The sequence below is a fragment of the Cebus imitator genome, unplaced genomic scaffold, assembly GCF_001604975.1.
Source record: "Cebus imitator isolate Cc_AM_T3 unplaced genomic scaffold, Cebus_imitator-1.0 Scaffold218, whole genome shotgun sequence".
Lineage (NCBI taxonomy): Eukaryota > Metazoa > Chordata > Mammalia > Primates > Cebidae > Cebus > Cebus imitator.
In genome coordinates this window covers 1921799-1940195 of record NW_016107533.1, presented here as the reverse complement: position 1 = coordinate 1940195, position 18397 = coordinate 1921799, and the positions used below count along the sequence as shown (strand labels likewise).

General features: G+C 36.3%; 1 protein-coding gene across 1 annotated transcript in view; it reads left to right on the top strand.

The window, feature by feature from the left end:
• The window catches only part of COL19A1 (collagen type XIX alpha 1 chain), a 338927-nt gene that overhangs the window by 279362 nt on the left and 41168 nt on the right, over window positions 1-18397 (top strand). The window contains exons 32-40 of the mRNA XM_037746028.1: window positions 72-125; window positions 459-512; window positions 5850-5903; window positions 7289-7342; window positions 9889-9933; window positions 11967-12017; window positions 12124-12168; window positions 12600-12626; window positions 15902-15955. Coding sequence (XP_037601956.1) covers window positions 72-125; window positions 459-512; window positions 5850-5903; window positions 7289-7342; window positions 9889-9933; window positions 11967-12017; window positions 12124-12168; window positions 12600-12626; window positions 15902-15955 — 438 coding nt within the window. The remainder of the gene's footprint in view (window positions 1-71; window positions 126-458; window positions 513-5849; window positions 5904-7288; window positions 7343-9888; window positions 9934-11966; window positions 12018-12123; window positions 12169-12599; window positions 12627-15901; window positions 15956-18397) is intronic.

The window sequence follows — 18397 nt, the reverse complement described above, 5'->3', positions numbered from 1 at the left end:
CTGAGTTTTTAGGAACCCTGTAAGTTACATATAGTGCATCCACTCAATTCTATTCCTTCTCTGTCCTGCAGGGTGATATAGGGCCACGGGGTCCTCCAGGAATCCCAGGCAGAGAGGGACCAAAGGTAGGGAAGTCTCTCTTCCATTTTCCCCTGTGGAACCCTCAATTCAATGTGAAAAAAGGAACCCCATTTAAAAATATACAACTTTTAAAATACGTGTGTGTGTGTGTGTGTGTGTGTGTGTGTACATATATATATATGTAGAGAGAGAGAGAGAGAATGAAAGAGAGAGAGAGAGAAAGTGAGGTAAAAGCCACTTGCAAATGTTGCCATTTATTTGTTCCCTGACCCTGTCCAAATTACATACCCAAGTGTTCTTATAAAAGATTTTTTTTTCATTTCCAAAAGATAAGAGAAAATGATTGCGTGTGCTAGCTGAATGTATTGTCTTTTTAGGGAAGCAAAGGAGAGCGGGGCTACCCTGGGATACCTGGGGAGAAAGGCGATGAGGTAACAGATTCTTTCCTGATTATATAGTCCTAATATCGATTCTCTTTACATAGCTCAACAGAGTAAAAATGTTAATTTTTGTATAGCTCAGATCTAATGCTAGAACCAATAAAAACATAGAACACTTAGAGCTTTTAAAATGTTGACACATTTTAAATAACATGTTTATGTTTATTACCAATGGTCCACTTTTTGAGACAAAGAAATTAAGGCACAAAGTTAATATGTCAGTTACAATTTTTCTGTTTTCATTTAGCAGATAGCAATTCCAGCTCTCTCAAAACAAAAGTAAGGGAAAGGGGGAAAGGAAAATTTACTCAAAAGACTCCCAGGGTAGCTAAGAGATTTAAAGGAATAGTTGGACAACCAGCCTAGAAGTAAGGGCAGCTCAAGAACCCAACAGAGCTTCCCTTGGTAGCCCTAAACTATGATTCAACTTCAGCGACCTTGGATTGTCTGTTTCTTTGCTCAGCTTTCAAATCCTTGGGAGAAAAAAACTATCAGAAGAATCTTATTGTTCTAGTTTATATCAGCTGCTCACCCTCTGGATTAAGGTTCCAAGTCCAATGTGCTTTTGAGATAATAGTATAATTTTTTGACTCTAAGCCATGGTTGATGCTCAGGACATCATTTTTTTCCTACATAATTCACATTAACTCTTAGAAAAACCAATTAGAATGATGAATTGCTGTTAGTTTAAACAGTTTTGAAATTAATAATTCTTAATGAAAGTAAGTAAGCCATCTGGCATATATTAACCTTGATGTTATTGTGGAAAAATAAAGAAAATCTATTTTTCTAGGTGGAGTTATATTTTACATTGCCAGTTATCATCCTGTATTATTGTTTCTAATTAATATTGCTTGTATTCTAGAAAACTTTGAGGTTTGATTTTTTCCGAAGTTAAAAATTGAATACCAACACGTACAATATTTATTTTCATCCATAATTAAAACATAATCTTCAAAATAAGTTATTGTGCTTTTCCTTCCTCATGTTCCACAGAAAGTTTTACTAAAGCACAAGCATAATAACTGATTTTAATAGTCCAACAGCTTTTAACTGCCTCCACTCAAAAGTAGACTTTAAAGGCAATTGAGAAGGTAGTAACAAAAAGATCAGGAAATAATTGGAATTCAGGTTTTTTATAAGTTACTCTAAGTTAAATTTACTAGAAGTTAATTTTCATTGATTCTGCAGGGTACTTTGCTCTTTTGGTGAACTGAAATCCATTGTTAATATTCCTGCACACTTTAATGGGCTTTTTCTTTGGTACCCCTCATAAATTCTAACACAGTTCACAAAATTTTGGGCAATAATTGTTACATGGGGAGTTTCAGCTAGTTCAGAAGATTCTTTTCCATTGTTTCTTCATATCACGTGAATGATATGAATAAATCTGAAGTAACCTATTGACTCGTTTAGGCCTTGTAGAGGGAACAAGGTAGTGCAGCTTTTCCTCTAAGAGATGGGAAATAATGAATATAATCTTGTCTTCTATTTGGTCTCAGATATTATTTGAAATTACAGTTTGTTGATTTGTCAAAGTGAATAAAGCTTTGACCAAAAACATGTGAATTTCCAACTGACCAATAAACTATCCCATTTCAACATACAATATGAACATAAGATCTAATCTTATGAAATCTCAAATGTCTATTGTACTCTTAGTGGAAAAGATACAGAGAGATACCCCATCTCTTTAAGCCTTCTAATTATTATGTCTTTAATCTGTTTGGGAAATGAGAGGGAGGAATTGTCTGCTTGTTTATTACTCTTAGAAAAGCAACATTTTCTTCCACATTTTTCACAGACGTTGTTGCACAGCTTAAGGTAGCAATTTGGAAGATGCTAATAGAACACATGCTAACCTTTGATAGATTTCTTGCTTGAAATGCAAGTCTTTCTATAATATTTTAGGATAATAATTGATAAATTAGACATGAAAAGTATCATCAGCCAGATATTATAGCAACAGAAAATATTCTTGGTAGAAACTGAGCTAGGACTTGCAAAATCAAAATATCAGAGAAGGGTAAGAACATAGCTCCAGTAATCTCTGAATAGCTCTGCAATAAATTTTAATTCGTATTTTAGTTTGGCACTATATGTTAAATTAACTGGCCTACTCTTTAATATGTATTTGTCTTCTTTAATGACCATCTTGTCTTCTGAAATTATCTTATTGCCCTTTATGCATCCATAGTAACTTTTACTTTTACTACAGAATTTCAGTTTTTTCAGAGAAAGACTGCTGAGAATGATTTTTTATTTATGGACTGAGGTTTATTTTAAAGTTTAATGTGGTCATCAAAGGTTAATGAATCCCAAGCTTATAAATTAGACTACCTAAAAACTCACTCAGCATCTCTGGACTGATTCAGTGTTGATACTAAAAGTAGCAAAAAAAGGAATATATATATATATAATGCATGTACATGTAGAAAGAATTTAATGGAAATATGGGTATTTTGAGATAAAGAATTTCTGGTATAATAGTTATAATCTCCAGTCATTTACAAGTGCCATTATCAATGGAAATGTTTTTTACTTTGCATTTATAAACCTGTATACAAGTTAATTTTAGGGGAATAAAAAGAATGAGTTCCACATACAGATATGTTCAGCCTGCACATGCACACATGTCCATGTACACACGCATGCGCGCACGCGCGCGCAGACACACACACACACACACACAGACATACACAGTACTGCCAATGAGATTGATAAAATAATTTTGGAGAAAAAGTATGTCAACATTCTTTAACACAAACACACACAAGATTTTGCCCAAGACTTATGACATAAGGAATTCTAACATGTTCGAGTAAAATTTTTAAGCATTTCTTCACATCATGTCACATGAATAAACCGGAAGTAACAAATGATGCCATTTGGCTTTGAATAGACAAACCTGGAAGAACTTGGTCCTTGATCTCACTGATTCAAAGAACCTTGATCCAGCTCACAGTCCTATAGAATGCTCATAATCAATATGCAGTAACATTTCCATGGTCACGTCATCTAATATTTACAAAATATTTGAAAATTCATATATCATAATCGTAAAAGGTGAAAGAATTGTATCGTGACAAAGAATGGTATGGCAACATAAAAGGAATACTCAGTAAAAGAGACTAAATCCTGAAAGAGTGGAATCATTCAATCTAGAACTTGATGTATATTGCAGGATTATCTGAAATAACAAAGGGGTACTTTAAAATATTTTTTTTTCATTATAGAAGTGATCTCAGTTCACTATAGAAAATTGGAAAAATACACAAAAGCATTAAAAGATAAAATTTCTCCCTATTCCCACTACCCAATAAGGACTTCTGGTAATAATGCCATGGTCCACAACTGTATTAGTCCATTTTCGCACTGCTATAAAGAACTTTCCTGAGACTGGGTAGTTTATAAAGAAAGAGCTTTAATTGACTCACAGTTCCACATGTCTGGGAAGGCCTCAGAAAACTTATAATCATGGCAGAAGGTGAAGAGCAGGAAGCACCTTCACAAGGCAGCAGGAGAGAGAGCAAAGGAGGAACTTCCAAACACCTATAAAACCATCAGATCTTCTGAGAACTTACTCACTACCATGAGAACAGGATGGGGAAAACTGCCCCCATAATCCAATCACCTCTCTCCCTCTACATGTGGGGATTACAGTTTGAGATGAGATTTGGGTAGCGACACAGAGCTAGATCATATCAACAACACCTCATCTATAAATTCCAAAATGAAAGACTCAGAAAACCCTGGAAATGTTTCCTAAATTTGGCTTTGTTTCCCAAGCAAATTTTTTTGGCAGCCCAATCTGGCCTAACTCTCATGGAGCTTGTCTATTCCACTCTGTTAGAGTATCATGTTTTGCCACAGAAATATTTGTGTGTTTATTAGAGGGTATGGCTTCAGGCACCACTGGCAGTGTTACATGATATTTAGTGTGAATATCATGTTACCTATGAAATGAAGTATATCATGTTATCTATGAAATTCTGCCAGATCAGAAAGCAGTCTGTGATTAAGCTAGTCTGTTTGAAATAGAAATTGCATATAAAAGAGGATTCTATTTTTTATTTATAATTTTTTGCACTAAAAATTTATATTTTTGAAATTTAAAAGTTTCTGATAAAACTTTTATCTATTTGTCATGATAAAATAATAAAAGTCTGTATGTATCATTCCCATCTTTTAGGAAGTACATCTACAATTGTTTAAAAATTTAGACCCTGTGCTACAAATCTTATAAGATTTGTGACTTTTATTTTTTCATGTTATCTAACTTTTCTAAAACATAATTTTAATAATTGCAAAATATTTCTTGAAAAAGGTGAAAGATTTATGCGATCTGAAGAGAAGCCAGAATATTCATATTATAAATTGTATGTAACTTATTTAACAATATTCTGTTGTTGGCAAATGTATCAAAGTAACAAAACTAATTAGATAAGTGAGCTAATCTTGCCAGTTCTTCCTTGATATATAAATGTATCAGCATCTTAAATCCTAGCCAGTATAATTAGTGCTATTCTACAAATCTAAGGAGAGGAGGGAGGAGAAATCTATTCATTATTATGCTTAAGCCATTAAAGGGTTCCAAATTTAAACTCACCAATGAGCCAAATTTCTTATTATAATAAACTGATGAGCTAAAATAAATATTATATCATAAAACATATTACATTTTTCCCTAGCTGAATGAAGCTTCGGTGTAGTCATATATTTCTTCGATTGCATTCTGCCAATCTAAAATTTGTATTTCCATGTTTTACCAGTACAAGATTCTTAGATACTACTGCTGATGGAATGGCTCTGTAAAATCAGAAATTCTCTATGAATCACCAGATTAAATTATGTTTGCTACAGATTCCATGTCGTGGCATTTTAATTCACTCTTCTTACTCCTTAAAGCTGAGTATTTGCACATATTCTTACTTATAAGTGGGGGCTAAGCTATGAGTACACAAAGGCATACAGAGTGATATAATGGACGTTGGAGCCCCCAAAGCACTGAGTATAGACGAGGGGTGAAGGATGAAAAACTACCTGTTGGGTAGTGTACACTACTTGGGTGATGGGTGCACCAAAATTGAGGACTTCACCACTATACAAATTATCCAGGTGACCAAAAATCACTTGCACCCCTAAAGAAAAATTAATATTTTTGAAATTTAAAAATTAGGAAAAAAAGGGTATTTGATTTGTATATGACATACATTATGTTTCTCAGTTAGCTAAATATGTGTTTAATGTTCAGTGGTCAAAGTATTTGATTAACTAAAATGCCTTCTTCCCAATGATAGATTTTATGGTAGGAACTATCTTTTCCAGGGTCTTCAAGGAATTCCAGGCATTCCAGGTGCTCCAGGCCTGACTGGGCCCCCTGTAAGTATTTGTTAAAACAATTCTACCCACAGATCATATCTGCTGAGACAATGCAAGGTGAATTAATTTTCTTTATTGCCGTTTGTTTTCTGTGCCTCTATGTAGATTGTCCAGCTATTGCCTAGACAAGCACCCTCATCCAAGCTCTCAGATTTTCATTTAGTATTACTTAAGGCTGCTCAGTATCCTGGGTACTTGCAAGAAAATTCCACCAGATCAGAAAGCAGTCTGTTATTAAGCTAGTCTGTTTGAAATAGAAAATTGAATATAAAAGAGAACTCTATTTTTTATTTATAATTTTTTGCACTAATCTTTGTAAGAGATAGTCAAATGGCACCACAAACTGAGAATTTATTTTCTAAAGGAAAAAAATAGTGTGCTATGGATTATCAGATTTAATTTATTTTTATTCCTATGTATAAATTCAAATACCTCTGTTTTAGTCAAGACTTTTACTGCCCCTCAAACATACCATCAAGGCCTTTGTGTCTTTCACTGTCTTGTTTTCCTAGAACAGAATCTCTTTTCCTTTTGCCAAACACAATCTCTCATTCAAACAGAGTTTAATTTTAGAGTTGCCAGATAAAATACAGTGCATGCAGTTAAATTTGAATTTCCGATAAACGAATAATTGTTTAGTATAAGCTCATCCCAAATATTGTGTTTTTATTTGCTAACTCTGGCAACCCAACACATGCTTCAATTTCTCTACCTCATCCTTTCTTAGAGTTCCTATGCTGACAGAGTCTTTACTACACCAATAAAAATGAAATTATACTTTTTAATGTTTTGAAATATGGATTTGCTATAATTAAAGTTGTGTCATGTATGCTTTCACCACAGTTTTATAGAACAAACCTGGCTTTAAATTGTACCGTAAAATTAAAAGTGATGAAAAAGAGTTGTGAAAGAAATCATGAAAATTATAGCTAACTCTGTTCCCCAAGGATTAAAATTAAATTTATTTTTCAGTGGTAAAATGCAGATCACATAACTCAGTATGCATACTGTTAATTCTGCTGTCTTGAAGTATTTAAAATGGTGATCTCTACCAAAACTATAGCTCATTTAGGAAGGCATAATGTTATGTAAATTGCCATTTAAACAGCAAGACTAGATTCTTAAATGTATCAAAGGTTCCAATTAAGGTCATTAAATGTGATTGACCAAGGTGAAAAAGCGACCACAAATACAAATTTTACCCTTCCAAGGGCTTATCAGCAGGATACAGCTGCTGTATCAACCAGAAGAAATATAAGCTTTTAGGGTTTATTTAATTAGGATAAAATGACCTTCAAAATGTGTAAGTTTTAGTAACCAACTTCCAATACCCTTTGACCATTTAATTGTTGTTTCTGTAACAAACTTAGTTTTGTGTTTTACAGGGCTTATTAGGAAGAACTGGACATCCTGGTCCCACAGGAGCAAAAGGTGAAAAGGTACAAAGGAAAAAACCATCCAAATTGGGGCTTGGGGTGGGAGCAGGATGAGACTCTTCACAGAGAGAGCCATAAAATCAAGCAAAGCCTGAAAGCAGAAATGATGGCAGGGAATAGCTATTTTTGTAGTGAACTTGGAAGAACATAGGTCCAAAGGTTGTTCTAAACACAGGAGATATTTTCCTAGGAGAAAGGATAAATAGAACATTGGTGCCATATGACAAAAGTTCAGGCTGGATTCAGGATCCTGGGCAACCATCTATATGGAAGGATGAGGCTGGGGGAGCCTCCTGAAAGGATGCAAGTAATGCAGTGTGTACCAGGGAGCTACACCCACAGGAGCTATCAGTTTTCTATGACAAAATACCATAGTTGGAGTGGCCTATAAACAACAAATATTTATGCATATTTCTCACAGTTCTGGAGTGTGGGAAGTCCAAAATTAAGGTGCTGGCAGAATCAGTGTCCGACAGAGTCTGCTTTCTTGTTCATAGATGGCACCTACTAGCTGTGTCCTCACATAGTAGAAGGGTGACCAAGCTCCCTTGGGCCTCCTTTATAAGGGCACTAATCCTTTTTATGAAGACTCCACCCTCATGACCTAATCATCTCCCAAAGGCCCCACCAAAAGCTCCAGACAGCAGGCTGGCTCTCAGGACCAAGATTCCAGTAACTAAAGAGCTTGCCAAGACAGTCTAGAAGTTCTGTTCCTAGACGGTCATGGGGAAAATTCACTGAAGAACCAGGGTAGCTTATTTCCTGGGAGATCAGTTACTGGTCAGATGGGTTGCCGTGATCAGAAAGGAGGAACAGCAATAGAAGAGTCTCAGAGAGGACACCACACAGCTTCACATGTTTACCCTATTTAGGATCTAAATTGGCCCTATTGCCCTAGTCCAGGCAGAGCCAGAAAATAAATGAAATAAGCCTAGCTATTCAGATTAGGGAAATAAGAATCAAGAGTCCACATGTGCCACTCAAGCAGCTTCCACCCACTCATCAGGACACAAGTTCCTTGACCAACATGGAACATAATGACATCAAGGAGCAAATGAATCCCAACACATTTTAAAGAAAACAATGCCTTTATTCTAGATAGTCTCCACACATTTTTTTCTGATTTTATCCCAAGGAGCTTGCCCTACCCAACTAGCCTTTTTTCTCTGTTCTCTGTGGAAATTATTCAGTCATAGACTTGCCTTTGAAGTTAATGGGAATTCCACACTGAGATGAGCTTTGGGGCACAAATGAGAGTGAAGATATGACTTTTAATTGTGCCAGGGGAAAAAAAGGTCAGTAGGCACATACTTTTCCTTATTTGTTGACTCACGAGAGCTATGACATCATTCTTTGACGGACACTGCCAGTTGTCAGCAGAGTATGACATGTCTTAGAGAGATAGCCACCATCAAAGCAGTCTGGGAGAAGATACAATATGTTTGTTCTTTGTCACATATTCTCTGGCAGAAGCATTGCAAGAAAAACTTTACAGTTTATTTTTATTGATAAACATACAAACAAAAGATTTTATGATACTTTCTTTCGTTACTAAAAAATGGGAGGGTATTGAAATGAAGTCCTTCATTATATTTATGGAAATGGACTAAAACCCTCAAAATTCTTGGACATTGTGAGTAGAAATTTTACTCTATCTGAATTATTTTTTAATTAACCCTATCTTGCCATTTCTCCTGATATAGACAGACTTAAAAGATTTTATGAGGCTATTATTTTAAGAGAAAAGCAGAGTTATAGGAAGAACTGCTGAGAGACACCAGAGGGACTTCAATAGCTCTGCTTATTATGGACCAATAAACATCTATGGTTTGTAAAAATAAAAGTGAAATACATTTTTCAACTTTCAACTTGAATTCATTTTCACAAATTCCATTTTCAGTCTGCTTCTCCTGTAGGACTAAGACTGTTTAAACTGTACAGACCATTTGCTTTAAACAGTGCTATACCACAGTTACTTCTGTTCAGGGATATGTGTCTGACTTGGGTGTAAAGTCAGATATTAATTTAGGAAATGGAAGATGAAGTTTCTCCTCCTGCAGACACAACAACACAGGTTATGATTTTTTACTTTGGTCAAATTATGTTGATGTCCCCCCTGAGTCCCAAAAATGAAGGTGGTGGAAATGAGGCTCAAAGTGAGGACTGACTCGGAGTCACAATCCCAGAGCCCACTGCCTGCTTGTAGAAGAGTTCCACATGGGGAGTGTTCCCTCAGCTGGACTGGAAGTCCAGGACATGATCACCTGTGTTGTCTGGCTCCTTCTGAAAATAAGCTTCATTTCTAGAGCTCACACAGTGAGAATCCGAATGGGTATGGGAAAGGCATTTACCTTTCCTGCAGTGGGTAAAGGAGAGAGCCAAGCCAAGCTGAATGAGAGAGCCAAGCTGTGTAAAACTACAGGGCTGAAACAACATGGCAAGTCATACTGATTTCGGAAGATGGCTCTCTGATAAATTTCAGAAGATAGTTTGTAAACCTGGGGTAGAAATGTCTCCACCACTGATATTGGTCTATATATCCCTTGCAGGGCAGCGAGGGACCCCCTGGGAAACCTGGACCACCTGGACCACCTGTGAGTGTTCTAGACTTAAAATTCATGTGTCTGCTTAAGACTTTTTATAACTCAGAGATAAGACTACATTTAGATGTTTTCAAAGATAAAAGTCTTCCGAATTTTGTGTATAAATATAAATGATAGCCAATGTAGCTTTAAAGAGACCTGATTTGTTCCCCCTTTGGCTCAGCCGCAGTGTGCAGTGCTCAGATTTGCATACTGAAGGTCTCCCCATCTTGGATTTAGGAACCTGAGTTTGTGCTCCGACTCTCCACTTCCTGCCTTGGGGCCCCTGGGAAAATCAGTTAACCTCAGTGTGCTTCATTCACAGAAAAGAGAAGGGCCAGAAAACATAGTTCCTTTCCACTGATGTGAGTTGGTAGAAAATGATATTATGCTATATTTGTTCATTCCCATTCATAATGTCTGAGATGCAAGGAAACTCTATTTATGTAGCGCCCAGTGAACAAAAAGTACAAGAGCCGTCGGTGTTTTTATTATTATGATTGAGACAGAAGCCCACTCGGTCAGGGAAACTGGAGAGGAGAGGAGCTTCTCTCCGTGGCAAGTCTGCCCTCATGTGGGGCCATGCTCAAATCGCAGCCGAACAGAGCTCAGGTTCACCTGAGCTCTCACCAAACACCCTTTTCCACCCCACCTCTCTGGTGAGCCAAACTCACCAGAGAAAGGGCAGAATGGACTGTGACTTTCTAGAGACAATGAGGATTACTATCAGTCTGCATGCAGTTGCATGCTTTGTACACATAAATGAAGAGATTAGCACTCTATTTCCTAAACTTGTTTTTTAAATCTGTTCATCTATGTTACTGCCCTTTTCTCTTGGCAAGAAAGCAGGACAGAAAGTATTTAGGGTTCAAATCCTAAAATTCACTCCTTCCCTAGTGGGCAGAACAGCAAATATAACATGAGTTCATGAAAGAAACCTATAATTTTATAATGCACTTAAGATATCTTTGTCTTCCCTTTGAATTCTCCAAAACCATCCATCCTTCAAAACACAGATTAAATGTTGTCTTCTCTGGGAAACCTCCTTTGGAAATCTCAGATGAAAATATCCTTTGTCTCTCCAGGATCTAGCACACTAAAATATAGTAGACATTCAGTCACTGTCAGATGAATGAGTGAAATAATAAAGTAATAAATGGATGGAGCATTTTTCTTCCATCACTAGTGTTTTGAAGATGCATGCAAATTGTGTTTACAGAACACCACTGGCCACCATCATACGGAAACAATAAAACAGTGACTTCAACCCTGCAATTGACATGTGAAGATTGCAGAAAAGAAAAGGCAGATTTGATTATTGATTCTATAGAAATGTTTAAAAAGAAAGACAAAAGATCCCAAGTAAAATTTTCATACGCAAATTTTTTCTAAATGCTAAAATGTATCATTTTTAAAAAACATAGAATAACTTTTCCTTTAAGTCTTGGTAACTCTAGGACGTCAACTTTTTTCAAGATGTTCTTATTCTCCTTTGTCCTAAAGAATTTATTTTTGTAGAAACATCCACACAGGTTTGTGGATAACATCATCTCCCCATTTACCTTAATTTTCTATTTGATATGAAGAGACTGTGGAAAAAAATTACTCTTCAGTAGCCAAATTGTTCCCTATTCACATCTTCATCAGCACTACAGCATGATAGCCTGCAGGTCAGCAGGCTGTAAACAGTTAGTACAAATTGGCAATTCAGAAACTGAATTTTAATGAGCAAATATCTTCCTCCAAATGTGTTAGTGTCTCATCTGTCAAAGCTGAACATTAATCAAACCCCAACTGAACGTGTCTGTATGTTCCAGGTATAGCTCACACTCCCTTTTCATTTCTTTCCCTGCATTTGTTAAAGCTAAAAATGGAAACATTGTATTATTTTACTTAAAGTATTAAACTCCCTTTTTAAAATAGAATAGAAAAAACATAAAAATAAAAAACAGAATAAGAATAGTCTCATTTGGTAAAATGATAAAATGTAGAGATTCAAAGTATTAACTTACAAGAATAATTCTGTATCTCACTTCTTTCCTAAGGGTATTCCATTCAATGAAGGAAATGGCATGAGCAGTTTATATAAAATTCAGGTATTTATATTATATTTGTAATTACTTAAAATCATTTTCCAGTTATAGACTACTGTAAATTCTTCTCATCTTTGTCTTTTTCTTTTCTTTTCATTTTCTTTTGAAGGGAGGTGTGAATGTTCCCAGTTACCCAGGGCCACCCGGTCCTCCTGTAAGTACAGTTGTTTATCACCAAACGCACTTTAGTTGAGCAATCACAATGAAAAATAAACAATAAAAACCTCCTTAGCTCACTGAAAAATGTATGTTGCAAATGAAGCCAAATTTTGTAGCAGAAGGAAATAAGTATAACCAATTTTTTAAAAATGGAGAAAATGTATGCAGTCAAAATAATGGAAAATAGCACTTTTCATAGTGCTTTCATTTTTTTCAAAGAACTAAATCAATGTCTAAGCAATCACTTTTATGAAATTTCCATCAAGTTATATTTATTCATCTTCTTCTTCAAATTCAAACTGTAATTAAAGCGAAACTTGCTAATATTTTTATGTGTATTCAAGCAAATTGGACAATGGTGTTTCTTATTCTGTAACTTTGCTTTGGTCATTATTTGAAAAATGACTTTCCATGTTTCTCTTACAGGGCCCAAAAGGCGATCCTGGCCCAGTGGTACGAATGAATATTCCCATGTTTTGTGTCATTTAGAATATTGGTCTTTGTTAAAGTTTGAAAGAAAAGCATCAGGCAAAATGGCCTGCCTTCTTAGGTGTTCATCAATTAACATGTTGGAGGTGACAAGCAGGCCACAAAAGGAATGCCAGCAATGTGTTCTCTAAGATGCATTAGTTCTGATGTTTTCACTGCCCTTGAGGTTCGTCTCTTTCCATCAGTGTGTTTTTAAAATCATCTTGTGATGGAGGAAGGCACATATAAAGCTCTAAAAAATGGGACACTTTCTTCTAATAGCCCTCTTCTGATGATTGATTCCATTTTAAGTAGATTGTGGAAAAGAAATACTTACTGGAAAGAAATCCCTTAATATATCTGCCATCTCCCCAACAAAAATAGGAAGGAACTGTTTATTTGCTTTAAACATCTAAGGCAATTATTCTGCAGGAGATGTATTTTGTCATAAACCTGCTTATTAGGAGGAATGTATCAGGAGGTTACACTCAGCACGGAAGGAGATCATGTCCTCCAGCCGCCTAAAGGACAATAATTGTTCCCAGCATCTTTCTCAACCATGGAGCCTCACTGTAAAAGTTCTGCCAAATTCAGTTAGATGCCCTTTATTGCTGGGCATTTTGTCCTGTCATGTCCTTTTCAAGCATATGTTCCATCCTTCATGTTTCATTTGTATATCTTTTAACCTTTGGGGATATACTTGAAACTCAAATATACCTAAAGCTGAAATAAATTTTTAAACTACATTCAATTGCCATGTGAAAAAAATGTAAACCCTTTCATTATAGTACAGTTGGTTAAAACTCAGTGAATACATTTTAAACCAGCAAAGGGACAAGCCATATCAAGTAATGTTTTTATGTCTAAAAACATATTTTAAAGAGATGCATTTCAAGAACTGTTTGTTTTTGATATTGGGCAATATATAATAAAAGCCAAATTGTTGTCACTGAAAGCATTATTTTAGCTAGTAAGGATCATATTCTGAACCCCATTATAATTCAGTTTCTTTTATTATTTGTGCTACATAAGCTGCATTCTAATTTTAATTTTCTTACATCCTGTTGATAAAAATTCCCTCCTGGTCTTTCCCACTCATATTCATACACAGAAAACAGTTTCTCTGAATCATTTAAGAGCACCTAGGTTTCTCACTGACTTTTCTGTAACTTTCTTTGAAGTTCTTGCATTAATAACTGCAGATTAAGGAAAGAACTTTTTAAGTATTATAATAAAGGAAAAATTATAATTTAATGGCATTGGAAAGTGGCTGGCAACAAAAAAGTAGACCTATTTGAGTAGAATTTGAAAAGATTATTCTTCAAATTTCTTAGCTGCAACAAAAGATAAAGCATAAAAACAGATTGAGGAATGTTCCTTGATTTTAGAAATGTGAATTAAGTGAGTGAAGCACAGAAACAGAAAAATGCAATCATGAAATTAAATACACATTTAGTGTACACATTCAGGCTCATCCTAGATAAAACTTTGAAGTTACTGTACTCTTCTGGGTTCTGTGTCAGCACCACCATGCAACTTTCATCATCTCCCACCAGCTGCCCTGTAGGGAAAAATAAATAAATAATTTCATGCCATAGAAATAATCCAGGAATGATAGAATTGTAGCTCACAGAGCAAAAACTTGAGAAGCCTTTTTGAGGTGGGAAATTTACTCTTCCAACATTCTTCAAATACCATGACAATAGATCTGCCCCACTATTTCTAATCTTCTCTATAAACCTTTCTAGAGGAATATTACCCTTAATTGAATTTATTATCTTCTGAGGTGCTCTGTTTTGTTCCTTTGGTATAAGTGATCTTTAATTAAAATTTTAATTATTAGCTACTTTCAAATAAATATTGATTGATTGAGCACCTTCTCTGTCCTAAGGACTGTTGAGAATGTAAGCAAAGAGAATCAAAGAGTGTATTTCCTTTGTCAGCAACCTACGGCCTCTTCTACAGAGCTTTATGCAGAACAGAATCTGAACTTTTTTTAAAATCAATTGTCAAGATACAAATTAGGGGGCATTTAAAAAGATTTCTGAAGCATACAAAGCATATCAAGTCATATGCGCACTCATTAAGTATTCTGTAACAAGGGCAATGTTATAAATAATAATGAAGTTATATCCTTGGTAATATTTTTGAAGCAGATTGGAATTATGTATGCAAAAATACATTGTACAGAGAATACAATTTGAAAGCTCCTGCTTCTTTGTGATTATGTCTAAAGCATCCAGTGTCCTAAGAAAATATTTGCAGTGAACATTAATTTATTAACAAGAAGGCATCAAACAACTTTCTACTTTATCTCTTTTTAACTTAAAGCCCTAATGCAAGCTTGTCCAACCCATGGCCCGTGGGCCACATGCAGCTCAGGACAGCTTTGAATATGGCCAAGCACAAATTTGTAAACTTTCTTAAAACATTAGGAGATTTTTTGTGATTTTTTTTTTTTTTTAGCTCATCAGCTATCGTTAGTGGTAGTGTATTTTATTGGAAGAGAATTCTTTTTCTTCCATTGTGGCCCAGGGAAGCCAAAATATCAGACACCCCTTCCCTAAAGCTTTTTTTTTTTGTTCAAAGTTAGCAACTTCCTTCACCACAGCTTTTCCTAGTTTGTTCCTTGAGGACCTACAGGCTCCAGCTAGCCTGGGACCATACACTAGAAAATGTAAACATTTTTTAAAATAGGAAACACTAACCTACCCCCTTTCAGTGACTCATCAACTTGAGCTATAACTTTTAGAGTTATTGGAGATATTGTTCCTGGGGTCAACCTCTTAAGCATTCACAATTCTTGTCCAGCTGCAGAGAATATTTATAAATGATAAACTTTGCTTTGAGTGCTCCATCTTCATCTACTCTGAAACAGTTTATTCTTATTCTCTGAAAATCTAGCAGCACCAGGTTGCACAAATTGGTAAACTTTATTAAAGCCCCATCTTTCATTCCGGTTCTTATTGAAATTGGAGTTATCACTGAGCAGAGGGATTCATTCTGCTTAGATTGTCAATCAGAATAAAAATGATTAATCAGAAAATATACCTCTCTGGAGAACAGCTTTTATTCTCAAACTATTTTCAAACACCAAATGCAATAATACATTGCTTTAAAATAGAGCATATCATTTCCTTGCTAAATTACAATCAATGTTTGGGGTGGGAAGGCTAAGCAAAAATATCTTTACTTTAGAAACCAATGCTTAAAAACCTTTTGATTATTGCTCCTGCATTTTTTATGTTCATATTTAACAGGGAGAGCCTGGTGCAATGGGATTGCCAGGATTAGAAGGATTTCCAGGTGTAAAGGTAAGCACAGAAGTTAGAAATATGTTCATTTATTCAACATTGAAAATTATTTACTGAGCACCTAAAGTGCCCAAAACTGTCTTCGGTTTAGGGATATATAAAGGAACAAAACAGACAAAAATTTCCATACTCGTGGGACTTATATTCCAGCAAAAGGATATGGAAACTGAAAGAATAAGCATTTAAAAATACTTCTTATTGTTGGGGCTATGGAAAGAAAGAAAAAGTAGGATGGGTTAAGGAGGACCAGGAGTGCTGAGGGGGCAGGAAGGTAACATCTGAGCAAAGACCTGAAGGAGGTGAGAGGGAGCCCCAAGTCCCCCCAGTCTGGAGAAATAATGTTCCAGGAAGAGGAAGCTGCAGCTCTAAAGACCCTGAGACTTATGATTTCCTGATGCATCCAAAGAGACCAGGGGAAGGAGTGAGGTGTAGTCATAGGAGATGAGGTCAGAGAGGCGGGGGTAGAGGTGAGAAGTGGCCTTGTCATATAGAGCAGTGCTACTCAATGTATAGCCAGTGGAGAACCAGTGCCAGTCTGCAGACCCTTTGTTATGGGTTCTGTGGCAATGTTAGTACAGAGACTGAGAGTAAGCACCTAAAAACATGTCGAATCATTTGTCTAAAATTGTCTAGCAAGATGTGACAGTAGAATTATCTTTGTTCATTATATATTAGAACATAAATAAGAGATTGCTCTTTCACCACAGGAAGTTTGAGAAGCACTAATAAAGAGGCTTAGCAGCCATTGTAAGGCCTTTATCTTTCACTCTGTGTAAAATGCAGAGCCATCAGTGATTTCTGAGTAGTGGCATGAGGAAACTTGCAGCCAGAGGGAGTGCAAGGGTGGAGGTAGGGAAGCCAGTTAGAAGATAGCCAGTAATTCAGGTGCCAGTTGATGTTGGCTCAGATCAGAGCAGAAACGGTGGAGATGGTGAAAATGCCTGGATTCTAGATGTATTTTGAGGGTGGCACTGATAAGATTTTCAGATTGATTGAATTATTAGAGAATAAAGAGGAGTCAAAGACGACCCTCAGTTTTATGACCTGAGCAGTTTGCAAAATAGGACGGACGTCATCTGAAATGAGGACAGCTATGATGAGCAAGGCCTATTTTGAAGGGATGGAATTATCAGGAGTTTAATTTTGTACATAAGACCAAACTTGGAGTATCTGTTAGACAGTAAAGTGAAGGTATTGAGTAGGCAGTATGATATAAAAGTATGGAGTCTGGAAAAGAAGTCTAAGTGGAGATATAAATTTGGCTGTTCTAAGCATAGACATGTTGTCTTAAAGCCAGGAGACTAGATAAGATTACCAAGGGAATGACAGTAGACTTTTTAGAAAGAGAAAAGGGTCGAGGATTGAGCCCTGAGGCCCTCCAGTATTAGGAGATCAAGAAGAAAAGGTGGAAGGAGCAAGGGAGACTAAGAAGTAACCAGGGAGGTAACAGGAAAACTTGGTATCCTACAGTCCAAGAGAGAATAATGAATCAAAGGGAAATGGGTGATCACGTGTCTCAAATACTGCAGATAGGTCAAGTAGAATGGGGATGGGGCCAAGCAGAATGGTCGAGTATTGAACATTGGATTTAGCAATGTAGAGGTCATGGGTGACCTTGACCAAAGAAATTATTGTTTCACTATATTGTAGGAGCAACTGTGTACTTGAATGGATTTAAGAGAGAACAAGGAAAAAACTAGAGACAGCAAGTCAGTTTTGCTGCAAAGGATAGCAAATAAATAAGCCGGAGGCTGCTAGAGGAAGTAGGGTGAAGGCTTTATAAGATATATTTTGAAGATGGTAGAAATATTAGATTGCTTATATGCTAAAGGAATGACCCAGTAGGAAGGGGGAAGATAGGGATTATACGCTGGAGAGAGAGGAGAGAATGCTGCACCAATGTCTTTAAATAGCCTAGAAGGAAGGGGATCTAGTGCATAAATGAAGGGTTTGGCTTCAGAGAAGATAGTTTATCTACAGTAAAAGGGGAGAAAGCAGAGTATGGGGGCAGAGATTGATAGGTAGGAAGATGTATTGGATACAGTCTACAGAAGTTGTTTTCCGATTGCTTAAATTTTCTCAGATAAAGAGGAAGCAAGGTCATTATCCAAGAGCAAGATAGGGAAAGAGGTTGGGGATTTAAAGAGAAGGTCCTCTAGGAAAGAGAGAGGGTTCAGGGCCCACAGAAGTGGGATGACTGCTCAGCCCTAGTGACCCTCTTGAGGTTTATGGTCATGAACTAAAGTGAGACCTCTCAACAAGACTACGTGTGCTGGCAGGGCATAGTGGCTCACACCTGTAATCCCAGCACTTTGGGAGGCTGAGGCAGGCAGATCACTTGAGGTCAGGAGTTCAAGACCAGCCTGGCCAACATGGTGAAACCCCATCTCTACTAAAAAATAGCTGGGTGTGGTGGCAGGTGCCTGTAATCTCAGCTACTCA